This window comes from Oncorhynchus kisutch, linkage group LG9 (assembly GCF_002021735.2).
Source record: "Oncorhynchus kisutch isolate 150728-3 linkage group LG9, Okis_V2, whole genome shotgun sequence".
Classification (NCBI taxonomy): Eukaryota; Metazoa; Chordata; class Actinopteri; order Salmoniformes; family Salmonidae; genus Oncorhynchus; species Oncorhynchus kisutch.
Window position 1 is genome coordinate 5,830,988 of NC_034182.2, and position 13,740 is coordinate 5,844,727.

The 13,740-nt window shown below is 45.0% G+C and overlaps 1 protein-coding gene across 1 annotated transcript in view; it reads right to left on the reverse strand.

Moving 5' to 3' along the window:
• The window catches only part of LOC109896282 (FYVE, RhoGEF and PH domain-containing protein 6), a 30,080-nt gene extending 16,383 nt beyond the window's left edge, over nucleotides 1-13,697 (reverse strand). The window contains exons 1-2 of the mRNA XM_031832724.1: nucleotides 13,420-13,697; nucleotides 4,416-6,768 (exon numbers count right to left, since the gene is read on the reverse strand). Of these exons, the coding sequence (XP_031688584.1) occupies nucleotides 4,416-6,768; nucleotides 13,420-13,429 (2,363 nt within the window). The 5' untranslated portion in view covers nucleotides 13,430-13,697. The remainder of the gene's footprint in view (nucleotides 1-4,415; nucleotides 6,769-13,419) is intronic.
• Between the last annotated feature and the right edge of the window lie 43 nt (nucleotides 13,698-13,740).

Here is a 13,740-nt window from a genome sequence, read left to right on the forward strand (position 1 = left end):
TCTGAGCACGCACGTGCACTGCACACACACAACTGCACACATGGAACTGCCATTTGATATATGAGGTAAACACACACACAAGAACACTTGAATGAGGATGTGATTACAGTGAGTTGGGAGTAGGGCTGCAAAGGGCCGGAAAATTCCGGTAAATTTTCCATGGAAAGTTAAGCACGGGAATTTTGCTTAAATTCATCAAAAAAGTCAGCTTATAACAGTGAACCTTTTTTTGTGGGATACACATAAGGTAATTCTAGGTCTTGTGGCATATTTTGGTTAAACTATTCCCAATTCAATGGAATTGCAACCCTCTGCATGCACAGTGCATTCTTCCATCACATGTGCAGCTGATTCTCAAGATCTTGCACACTAATGAAATGCTATTGAGCCCACACTACTACACTGTCTGAGCCAAAGACTACATGCTTTCTGGTAAGTTTTTATTACAATACTGGGTGGGGTGAATATATTTTATATGGCATACATGATTTTTTGTTAACTAGTAAATAGTAGCCTACAGCAAAGTGTGTTTTAAATAATTTATAACTTGTTAACCATTTCTGCTAGATAGTTTTTGCTACCATGTGGGTTTTAGCTTGCTTGAGCCTGCTAACTGAGGAGTGTTAATCAACCTGTTTCCATACATGTTTCATTTTAAAAGATTTATCTTACAAAGGAGTTGTTTAATCTAACTGCTTAACTATCTGTATTTGTTTTTTTTTTAAACATCTATACAGGAAAATGCCACGGGCACTATCTGATGTGTGGATACATTTCACTGCAGCTAATGTAGAAGGAAAAGCTGTGTACATTTGCTAATACAGTGCCAATCATATGTGACGAATGCAACAAAGATGCAGAATCATCTGGCCAAGTGCATAAAGTTCCCTCAGCGCTCACAACAAGCAACCTCTGACAAAAGTCCCTCTACTGCTATTCGAGGTGAAAATGATGAATCAGACACCTTATCGATAGCAACAGCTCATGGTCCTCCTGGAATCAGAAGTGTGTTTGACACAATGGAGAAACGTAGTCAGAGAAATGCTGATGAATGTCTTGCTCGAGCTGTGTATGCAACTGGTTCATCTCTGATGCTCACAGGCAATGTGTATTGGAAGAGATTTCTGAATGTTCTTCGCCCAGCATACACCCCTCCAACCAGACATGCTTTATCTACTCATTTGCTGGATGCAGAGTTCAAGTGAAGGTCAGGTAAATCATAGAGAAAGCAGACTGTATTGCAATCATCTCTAATGGGTGGTTGAATGTTCGCGGGCAAGGAATAATTAACTACATCATCTCCACCCCTCAACCAGTATTCTACATGTGCACAGACACAAGGGACAACAGACACACCGGTCTCTACATTGCAGATGAGCTGAAGGCAGTCATCAATGACCTTGGACCACAGAAGGTATTTGCACTGGTGACAGACAATGCTGTGAATATGAAGGCTGCTTGGTCTAAAGTGGAGGAGTCATACCCTCTCATCACACCCACTGGCTGTGCTGGTCATGCATTGAATCTGCTCCTCAAGGACACCATGGCACTGAAAACAATGGATACACTCTACAAGAGAACCAAGGAAATGGTTAGGTATGTGAAGAGTCATCAAGTTATAGCAGCAGTCTACCTCACCAAGCAAAGTGAGAAGAATAAGAGCACCACATTGAAGCTGCCCAGCAACACCTGTTGGGGTGGTGTTGTCATCATGTTTGACAGTCTCCTCGAGGGGAGTGGAAGGAGTCTCCAAGACAGCCTGCCGATATGGACAGCCCCATCAAGAGGATCCTCCTGGATTATGTATTTTGGGAGAGAGTGGTAAGCACCCTGAAACTCCTGAAACCTATAACAGTAGCCATTGCACGGATTGAGGGAGACAATGCCTTCCTGTCTGATGTTCAGACTCTGCTTGCAGATGTAAGAGATTAAATCCGTACTGGCCTGCCCACTTCACTGTTGCTCCAAGTAGAGGAAACTGCAGTTCTGAAATACATCAAAAAGCTTGAAGACTTCTGCCTGAAGCCCATACAAGCCACAGCGTACATGTTGGACCCCAAGTATGTTGGCAAGAGCATCCTGTCTGGTGTAGAGATCAACAAGGCCTATGGTGTCATCATCACTGTGTCTCGCCACTTTGGCCTGGATGAGGGCAAGGTTCTTGGCAGTCTAGCGAAGTACATTTCCAAGCAAGGGCTTTGGGATGGAGATGCAATATAGCAGCCGTGCCAACATATCTCATCAGCCGTGCCAACATATCTCATCAGCCGTGCCAACATATCTCATCAGCCGTGCCAACATATCTCATCAGCCGTGCCAACATATCTCATCAGCCGTGCCAACATATCTCATCAGCCACGCCAACATATCTCATCAGCCGTGCCAACATATCTCATCAGCCACGCCAACATATCTCATCAGCCGTGCCAACATATCTCATCAGCCACGCCAACATATCTCATCAGCCACGCCAACATATCTCATCAGCCACGCCAACATATCTCATCAGCCACCTGGTAGAAGGAACTTTGTGGATCTGAGGCTTTTCCCCCTGTTGCCTCCATCATCTCCAAATCCCACCAACATCAGCCGCCTCAGAGTGCAACTGGTCCTTGTTTGGAAACACACACACCAAAGCACGCAACAGGCTGACCAATACAAGGGTTGAACAATTGGTGGCCATCAGGGCAAATTTGAGTCTTCTTGAGCCTGACAAAGAGCCATCCTCAACAAGGTTGGAAAGTGACAGTGAAAATGAGGCCTCAAAGTCTGATGTTCAAGAGGTGGACATTGAGGAGGTCCAGGGAGAAGACATGGAAGCCTGAGAGGAAGACTACCAAAGCTTAAGTTTCTAAACTATCATTTTACAGATGTATGTTGAAACCGTTTTTTGGGAGATGCGATGAATCATTGGGGATCATTCAAGACCCCTTTCTTTTGTTGTTCTTCACATGTGAAGAACAACACATTTAATTAAAGTTGAATTCATAACTACATTTTTATTACATTTTTTCTAATGGAAGGATTTCATCATTTGCTATTATATCTACTTATGATAAGGTAAAAGGTATATGTTTCTGTCTCCATATGATATGGTAAATATATCCATTGCAAAAAACATCTACATTTAAATGGTATTATATTAATTTGCATATATTTCCATTAATTCCCATATATTCCCGTTAATTCCCATATATTTCCGTTAATTCCCACAGAAGGTTTCCACCTCTGAATATTCCCCAAAATGTGCAAACCTAGTTGGGAGTCCTGACTCTTGTTAGCAAGGACCGTGTCCAGTCCATTCACTCATCCACACACACACAAATATTTTAGTGTCCAAAACAGTAGCAAAATATTAAATTACGTTAAGTCGTTCAAAAAAGGGTTTCACTGAGAATAGGAAAGAGAGTGAGAAACCGAAAGAGAGATGGGAGAGAGAGATGGCAGAAAGAAAGGGAACAGGAGAGAAAGGGAGAGATATGGGAGAGGGACAGGAAGAGATCAAGAGAGTGGGAGGGAGGCAGAAGGAGAGAGGCTGGTGGTTGCTGGAGGTTTATTTTCCCTGTTCAGAATGCAGTGTGGCGTTTCTGCGATTTTCAGACATTTCCTGCTCTGGCCACTGAAAATAACCCACAGGAAAACAGTCCAACCTGCTGCACATCAATGCTCTATTCACAGCCTGGAGGGCTAACACTGAAGCTAACTCTCACACTTGTACAAGCACAGCCTGCTAATGCTAACACTCACACAGCATGTTGGTCTACGTTGTAAATACGATGTAACAATGGGTATAGTACACACAATGTAGTTACATTGTACCTGACATGGTCTTACCCCCATGTAAATGCATAGTTTTAGCACCAAAGTGGGACCAAGACTGTAAAGTGAAAACTAACTCACACACAAGCACAACCTGGGCACTGGCCTAAATACTAAAATACTTAGTCTCACTGTGACACAGTACACATACACACACACAAATAGAAACCACTAAACACAGTACACACACCCTTGGCATTGTTCTAGGTTCAAAATCAAAACATTTACTGTAAATTGCTCGAGTCTCTCTTTCCAGGAAATCTGATTCATGAAGCATTAAAGCTCCTTAAAAGTGACACATCTATGACTGTCGTGGGACATTAACAATACGGTAGCAAAAAGTATGATGATGTAATAACAGTGTTATTTACTGTAGGCAACTAATGATCAAAGGATTATGATCAGCTCTGTAACTCTGGATTCGTTGAATCCTAAGTTGCCCATGACACACGAGAGGCACGATGCAATCAGACAACAAAATGACACACACACTCTGTTGAAACCTAACCCAGACCCTCACACGCACAGTCGCACACACACACACCACACACACGCGCGCGCGCACAAACACACACACTGTGACACACATGCTGTACCTCTCATAGTCAATGGAATGGGGTCGCTTATAGTCGCAGTGGCTCTCGTATGGATCCTGCACCTCATAGACGTCTGAGTCACTGTGTCTGTGTGTGCTTGGGTCCACACTGTGTGTGAGTGGCCAGCCCAGCCGTGCGCTGAGGAAAGGCAGGTTCATGTACTCCGGTATCTCCTCATACAGAGGAACATTCTCATACTCCACCGACCCCTCTCCATCCCCACCAGACACCCCCGCGCTGCCATTGGACTGGTCCACCATCCCCGTCCGTCCACCCGGCTCCACGCTGGTACAATCCAGAGACTCGCCGCTTCTGGTCAGTAACCGTGGCAACATCCTGACAGACAACCGCAGCTCCAGAAGCTTCCGGAAAGAAAGGCTCCTCTTGGTGCCGTCGGCGCGGGCCAGCAGGTCAGCCGAGGAGAAGGACTGGGCCCTCTGTTTCCCTCCCAGCAGAGCTGCTTTCCCCTGGGGGGGCCCTCGGCTGCTGCTGCCGCTGCTGTGTCTGGAGGAGCTCTGCCTGCTGAAGAAGGGCCTTGGGAAGCGCCAGGCTGGTTTCTCCTGTGGGGTGGCAGGCAGCTCCCTCATGGGGGTGTTGGTGTGGTGCGGAGGGGGTGGAGGGGGTGTGATGGACGGGGGGGCACCCGCTGGCAGGCTGTGTCTCTGGGGCTTCCTGGGCGGGGCCCTGGGTGACCCTCCCTCTTCCGCTGAGCTGGCCTTCATTGTCATACCGACGGGGGGCGGGCGGCAGCTGAGCTTGATCTGTTTGGGCAGGCTCCGGGTGATGGGGTAGCGCTCAAAGTCTCCGTACCCTTCCTCAACTTCTTCTTCCTTCTCCTCCTCTTCCTCCCCTCCCCCTCCTCTTCTCTCTGAGGTCAGTGCATTGAGCTCAGGCTGAGAAAGCAAGTCTAGAGAGTGGGAGGTGTTTCGGTTGAGGGAGGGGGGACAGTGGATGGCTCTGTGGAGGCGGGGGGAGAGGGACTTCTGTCTAGGTGGAGGCACAGGGTGAGGCTCCTCTTCAACTTCAGGGCCCTGGGAGGGAGAGGGACTGTCATACACTCCCTGGGTGTGTTCTTCCTTCTCTGAGGTGACACATCTCCCCCCACTCCCCTCAGACTCCTCCACCTCTCCCCCCTGTGTGCGGTTCTTTGTCTCCCCCTCATGGGTGCTGGCCTCCAGGCCGTCCTGCCTTACCAGGGCTGGCTTACGGGGCTTACGTGGCAGCGGCACGGGCAGGGGCTTACTGGGAGCGGCAGGGAACGAGAGGTCAGTGGGTAGCCTGGGTATTCTGGAACACTGTGTACTATTGTCTGTGTGGGAGGGGGTGCTGTCAGGCTCACTGTCCACCTGGGAGGGGGCGAGGGTGGGGGGTAAAATGTGTGGGGGGGTGCGGGTGGGTGGAACTATCTGAGAGGGGGTGCGGGTGGGAGGGACTGTCTGAGAGGGGGTGCGGGTGGGAGGGACTGTCTGTGGGGGGGTGCGGATAGGGGAGACTTCCCGTGGGAGGATGAGGGGAGTGGGAATGGTGTCGGTCTCATTGCAGTCTATATTACAGCTGTCAGTGTATGTATGTTCTGCATTAGAAGCTTTAGTCTCAGTCTGTGTAAGTGTCTCTGCCACCTCAAGAACATTACATGACTGGTCCCCTGAACCAGTCTGATACTGCTGACCCTCCTGTCCTTTCTGGTTCCTCTGTCTCTCCTCTTTGTTCCCCTGCAGCTTCTCCTCATCCCTGCTCCCCTCTCCATCCCTCTGCCCCTCCTGTCTCTGAGGTTTGTCCTTGAGCCTGAGATGGAGGGTGTTGGTCACTCCTCCGCTCTCCTCACTGTCTCCGTTCTCTGTTTTACCCGGCCGATTGGCTACCAGCGTTCCAGTGCTTTCCGTGGCATTCCCGTTTGGCCAGGAGCCGAGCGTATCGCTCCCGACCACTGTAACGTTCCCATTCCCTAGTCGTTTGCATTGGGAGCAGTCCTGGAGTCCACAGGAGCACGTAGGAATGATGTAGTCTGAGTTGCGCAGGATGGGCTGCGACAGGATCCCGTTTCTGGAGTTGAGGAAGGAGAGGCTGTCGTCCCCAGCCCCGCTGCACTCCTGGGATGGGGTTTGGGGTACTCTGGGTCTGAGGGGTGGGGGAGAAGCCGGGGCTGGAGGGGCAGAGGGTTTGGAGAGGCATGGTTTGGGCGCCACAGCAGGTTTGGCTCTCTTTAGCGCGGCAGGGGAGGGTTGGGTAAGAAGGGGGGAGGGTTGGGAAGGCTGGGAGAGGAGAAGATCAGGTTTGGGAGCGATGGGAGGAGGCGAGAGCTTCACCAAGGGGGCGAGTTTGGGTTTGGGAGCCACTGGCGGCTTCTTCACACCTGTAGAGAATTAGAGGAGGAGGAAGAGTGAGGAGTAGACATTAGACAATGCTGGGGAGGGGGGCTGCTAAAAACACACAAGTCACAGGAGGAAAAGAAAGAATTGACCCTTTAACCTTTATGGCTGCTTAAAGGCACAAGCAGGAGGCAAAAAGCAAAACAGAGCACATTCCACTGCCCTGCTGTAATGCACGCACTATCCTGGATATCCCTTGAACCCCCCCCCCCCCCAACACCTCATCGACACATGCCAACCAGTCAGCAGCAGCACAGAGACACCTCGTGGGGTAAGAGGGGACAGGGCAAGGGTCAGAGGCTCAACCCCTAGAGGTCAATGGGATTTTTAGCTCACTAAGGAAGGTTGGGCGCAAATGGTCAGAAAGTGAAGGAATGAATGAACCAAATGATTCCTGTACTCATATATTGGCTGTGTTCTGTCTGTACAGAAAAGCTGAACAATCAAAAAAAATAACTATAACCGAAGCGACATCACATCTCCCACAAATAAAACACCTTGACGGTAAATGCAATTACTGTGTGAATGTGTCTCTAAGCGGGCACCAGACACGCCCGTGGCAGGCTGAGCCTGCACTACATGGATAACTGCATTATGAATACAGACCTCTGCATTGAATATGAGACACTTGTTCCTGCATTGAAGGTCCTTCAATATCAGGTGAAGAATGACGAACCTCATGATGGTTATGAAACACTATAGCACCACACCTCTCCTCCTAAGGTGTTAGGAATCACCAGTGGTAGACAAATGTTACATACATGATAATCTATGCCATTGCCAAGAGTTCTCTTAATATACAGTTAATCCACTGATTCCCTAATATATGGACGCACAAGTCATTGAGGGCAGCTGTCTTACTCTCTTACTTTGTTTTTGTCCTAGTAGACCTACGTAATAGATCAGATGAATTAGGCTAATGCCATTGATTTCCCAGAAAGTGCACACACCTGGATTACATCCTAAATCAGTTGCTGATTAAAAGTGAGGAAAGAGACTGGCTACTGCAAATCCTCTGAGGTGGCAGAGAAGCTTTACAGGTGGCTCTCCATGAAGGAGGATTCCTCACGAAACTAGAACAAAATAAGATCCTGATTTTTTTTCTCTCCACAAAATGTAATTCATAGAAGGGTCCTTTGGATTATGTTTTATTGACATATATTTGGTATGTGTATCTTAAAACATAATAGATCATTAATTGAAGACATTTTGGCCTTACCCAGGCCTCCTTTAAGACTCCATAGTGTTTCATCTGTAGGCGCTACAAAGTAAAAGTTTGTGTCATATGAAGCTTTACCACTTTAACACATTTCTTAAATACATTTATGAATATTGCAAAATATAAACATGAATAATGAAAATATACTATGTCTGATTTGGCACATTTTACAATATATTGTTGAACATGTTCTCTGCTAGTTTTATACTTACGGCCCATTTTATACAGAGAAATTGGCATAGTAGGCAATGTAACCAATTACTGCCCTCCTTTTACTTGTATCATTGCAAATCACAGAGGGTGACCATTTTCACATTCACTCTGTTGGTAATGGTTACAAATTGGATCATTCTGCATAACTCTAAAAGTAGCAAAGATCCTATTCTAGAACTTTGATATGCAGGTAAAGTATATTATGTTCAACAATATATTGAAACATTTGCCAAATCAAGTGTATATTTTCAAAATTCATGTTTGATTGCCCACCTCAACAACAGCCCCTTCACATTACACTCCATGCAGTTTGGCTTCAGAGCGAAACACTCCACAGAAACGGCCAACTGCTTTCTTCTGGAAAATGTGAAGTCCAAGATGGACAAAGGGGGTGCTGTTGGGGCTGTGTTTCTGGACCTAAGGAAGGCTTTTGATACTGTTAACCATGAGATTCTCATCACAAAATTGTCCAAGTTCAACTTTTCCCCTGATGCCTTGAGATGGATGAAATCATAACTTGAAGGCAGAACTCAGTATGTCAGAGTGAGCAATGAGCTGTCGCCCACTCGTAGCTATGATGTGGGCGTGCCCCAAGGGTCAATACTGGGGCCCCTCCTGTTCAGCCTGTACATTAATGATCTGCCTTCTGTCTGTACTGGGTCTGAAGTTCAAATGTATGCAGATGATACAGTGATATATGTGCATGCAAAGAGCAAACAACAAGCTGCACAAGAACTCACTACTGTAATGGTCCACGTTACAAAGTGGCTCAGTGACTCGTGTTTGCATCTCAATGTGAAAAAAACTGTTTGCATGTTCTTCACAAAGAGGGCAACAGATGCTACTGAGCCAGATGTCTATGTGTCAGGGGAGAAGCTCCAGGTGGTATCCGATTTTAAGTACCTTGGCATCATACTTGATTCCAACCTCTCTTTTAAAAAGCATGTGAAAAAGGTCATTCAAATAACCAAATTCAACCTAGCTAATTTCCGATTTATACGAAATTGTTTGACTACAGAGGTAGCAAAACTGTACTTCAAATCTATGATACTCCCCCACTTAACATACTGCTTGACTAGTTGGGCCCAAGCTTGCTGTACAACATTAAAACCTATTCAGTCTGTTTACAAACAGGCTCTCAAAGTGCTTGATAGGAAGCCCAATAGCCATCATCATTGTCACATCCTTAGAAAGCATGAGCTCTTGAGTTGGGAAAATCTTGTGCAATACACCGACGCATGTCTTGTATTCAAGATCCTCAATGGCCTGGCTCCCCCTCCACTCAATATTTTTGTTAAACAGAAAACCCAGACATATGGCAGCAGATCCACAAGGTCTGCCATGAGAGGTGACTGTATAGTTCCCCTAAGGAAAAGCACCTTTAGTAAATCTGCATTCTCTGTAAGAGCTTCCCATGTCTGGAATACACTGCCATCAGACACACATAACTGCACCACATATCACACTTTCACAAAATGCTTGAAGACATGGCTAAAGGTCAATCAGATTTGTGAACATGGTCCCTAGCTGTGTGTTGCCGCTCTCCATGTTGTCTGTTGTCTGTAGCTTGTGAGGTGTGGAAACACTTTGTTGCTTTTATGATTTTTGTCCTGCTGCTTTTTGTTTTATGCTGCTCTGTCTGTATGCTACGTCTTGCTTGTCCTATGTTGCTCTGTCTGTATGCTATGTCTTGCTTGTCCTATGTTGCTATGTCTTGCTTGTTCTATGTTGCTATTGTCTATATTGTAATTGTTTTTAATAACCTGCCCAGGGACTGTGGTTGAAAAATAGCCGGTTGGCTAAAACCGGCACTTTTACTGAAATGTTGATTAATGTCCCTGTAAAAATAAAAATAAACTCAAACTCAATTTTTCAATATTTATAAAACGTACAGAACCAGTAAAAAGTTTGGAAACACCTACTCATTCAAGGGTTTTTCATTATTTTTACTATTTTCTACATTGTAGAATAATAATGAAGACATTGTCACGGTTGTCATAACGAGGAGACCAAGGCGCAGCGTGATAAGAATACATACTTCTTTTAATGAAGAATAAACACTGAACAAACTATACAAAACAACAAACTGAACATGACGCTATGTGACACGCGTACTGACACGCAACTACACATAGACAATAACCCACAAAATACCAAAGGAATATGGCTACCTAAATATGGTCCCCAATCAGAGACAACGATAAACAGCTGCCTCTGATTGGGAACCAATCTAGGCCACAATAGACATATAAACACCTAGATATACAACAACCCCATGACATACAAAACCCCCTAGACAATACAAAAGCTACACAAACCACCCTCGTCACATCCTGACCTAACCAAAATAATAAAGAAAACAAAGATAACTAAGGTCAGGGCGTGACAGACATCAAAACTATGAAATAACACATATGGAATTATGTAGTAACCAAAAAAGTGTTAAACAAATAAAGATATATTTTATATTTGAGATTCTTCAAAGTAGCCACCCTTTGCCCTGATGACAGCTTTGCACACTCTTGGCATTCTCTCAACCAGCTTCATGAGGAATGCTTTTCCAACCATCTTGAAGGAGTTCCCGCATATGCTGAGCACTTGTTGGCTGCTTTTCCTTCACTCTGTGATCCAACTCATCCAAAACCATCTTAATTGGGTTGAGGTTGGGTGATTGTGGAGCCCAGGTCATCTGATGCAGCACCCCATCACTCTCCTTGGTCAAATAGACTTTACACCGCCTGGAGGTGGATTTGGGGGCATTGTCCTGTTGAAAAACAAATGATAGTCCCATTAAGCCCAAACCAGATGGTATGGCATTTCGCTGCAGAATGCTGTGGTAGCCATGCTGGTTAAGTGTGTCTTGAACTCTAAATAAATCACCGACAGTGTCACCAGCAAAGCACCCCAACACCTCCTCCATGCTTCACGGTGGGAACCACACATGCGGAGATCAAAACGTTCACCTACTCTGCGTCTCACAAAGACACAGCGGTTGGATTTAATATTTGGACTCATCAGACCAAAGGACAGATTTCCACGGGTCTTATGTTCATTGCTCGTGTTTCTTGGCCCAAGAAAGTCTCTTCTTATTATTGTTGTCCTTTCGTAGTAGTTTCTTTGCAGAAATTCGACCATGAAGGCCTGATTCACACTGAACATTCTCCTCTGAACAGTTGATCTTGAGATGTGTCTGTTACTTGAACTCTGTGAAGCATTTAGTTGGGCTGCGATCTGAGGTGCAGTTAACTCTAATGAACTTATTCTCTGCAGCAGAGGTAACTCTGGGTATTTCTTTCCTGTGGCCGTCCTCATGAGAGCCAGTTTAATCATATCGCTTGATGGCTTTTGCGACTGCACTTGAAGAAACTTTCAACGTTTTTAAAAATTTCCGGATTGACCTTCATGTGTTAAAGTAAAGATGGACTGTCATTTCTCTTTGCTTAATTGAGCTGTTCTTGCCATAATATGGACTTGGTCTTTTGCCAAATAGTGATATCTTCTGTATACCACCCCTACCTTGTCACAACACAACTGATTGGCTCAAACACATTAAGGAAAGAAATTCCACAAATTAACTTTTAACAAAGCACACCTGTTAATTTAAATACATTCCAGGTGACTACCCCATGAAGCTGGTTGAGAGAATGCCAAGCGTGTGTAAAGCTGTGACCAAGGCAAAGGGTGGCTACTTTGAAAAATGTGTTTAACACATTTTTGATTACTACATGATTCCATATGTGTTATTTCATAGTTTTGATGTCTTCACTAGCATTCTACAATGTAGAAAATAGTCAAAAATATAGAAAACCCTGGAATGAGTAGGTGTGTCCAGACTTTTGATTGGTACTGTATGTAAGAAATGTGTTATTGAAATGAAAAGACTACTAATATTACAGAGCAAGCCATAAAGCTTCATATGACACCAACTTTTGCTAAATTGCACCTACAGATTAAATATTATGTAGTCTTAAAGGATAAGGGGGAAAAATACATTTCGGCTAAGGTCAAAAAGTCACAAATATTCCAACTTCAATTCACTTTTTCTCAATTATGCTTTAAGATACAAATGTCAAATATATGTCAACAATTATATGGATTACATTTTGTGAAAATCCCCCAAATCGTGGTATTCATTTTATTTTGTTCTAGTTTGGTGAGGAATTACCCAATAGTCTTCTAGCTTGATATTTCGCTATTAACATTTCCGTTTTTTCAGACCTTAGGTTCTGTGAATTGTGGGAGAACCATTGCGTTGACCGGAGTTGTCTGGCTTGTTTATTTTCGGTGGAGAAAATGTGTTCTCAGCTTCAATGGCACCAACCCAAGTAGAACCCCGTGTCATCTCGCTGCATGCGTCCTCCGTGTCCTAGTCTGTTTGTTCACTCTGGTTCAAAATGTTGTCGAACCTTTCGATAGTATGACCTGGGCGATTTCATTGCACTGACTGATTTTGAAGATGGCTGTGTGTGTGTTGTGAAATATGTGCGTCCTATATGCTATCCATAATGAGATGGCCAAAAGTATATGGCCTCGTTTTCTGCTCGACTGGGCTGGATCAGGGCTACTGACTGGCCGGGCGAGTGCTACACCACGAGAAGCGGAGTCACGGAGCGGATGTGCATGAAGCCTGAATGACCCTCTAGCTAATTTACTCATGGAAAAAATCTGTAAACTTCAGTGCCAAATCCCCTTTGCCTCAAAGTATTGAAAAGTCATCGGTTTAGTGGGTGACAATCGCTGCTTTAAGTTATATAACCACGTTTGAAAGTCTGGAAAAAAAAAACAATTGCGCATCTGACTGCATCAAAACAGGAGGAGAGATGTTACACAAAGGAGCTGAATGTATCTGCCCTCTCATACACGCTCTCTTTCTCTCTTCGCATTTGGCTGATGCATCAATTGTGTTGCATGTACTCTTGTTGGAGTATTCTAACCAGAATGACTGTTCTCCCTAAATCATGAGCGGGTGAAAACTGCTCATTTTTGCCACCACTATGCCTTCGGAGAGGTAACGTTATCATTATGAAAAACAGTCATTACAATGTAATAACCTGGAAAAGCTGAGCTATGTTGCTGCAAAAGTAACATAACGTAAATGTTTTTTCTTTTCTGGATTTGCTTGGTAATACTCTTAACTGCAAACGCACTCAAATAAACTGCTTTGTCGACAAAATGCAACTACTTAGCCATCCAGGAAACAAACCTGTGCTCATGACTCCCGACTTGCTCCTTTCTTTACTCCATGAGTAAACTTGCTTTCAATGGGACCGCACGGAATTTCGTGAATTTTCTTTTTCAGGCGCCATTGTCAGTCACTCTCAAATAACACCAGGTAAACAACATAAAAAGAAGCTAAATGTCGCTTATATCACCGACTGAAACGTGAATAAACTGTTTCCTCTAGTCCCCCTTTTTCCAGTTTTCTGGAGTTTCGTCCACGGCGCTGTTTCCTTCCCTTGCTCCCGGCTGAGGACGTTGCATTTCCTCGCGTGACCACTGGAGGATCCTGTCTCTGCTGCTCGAA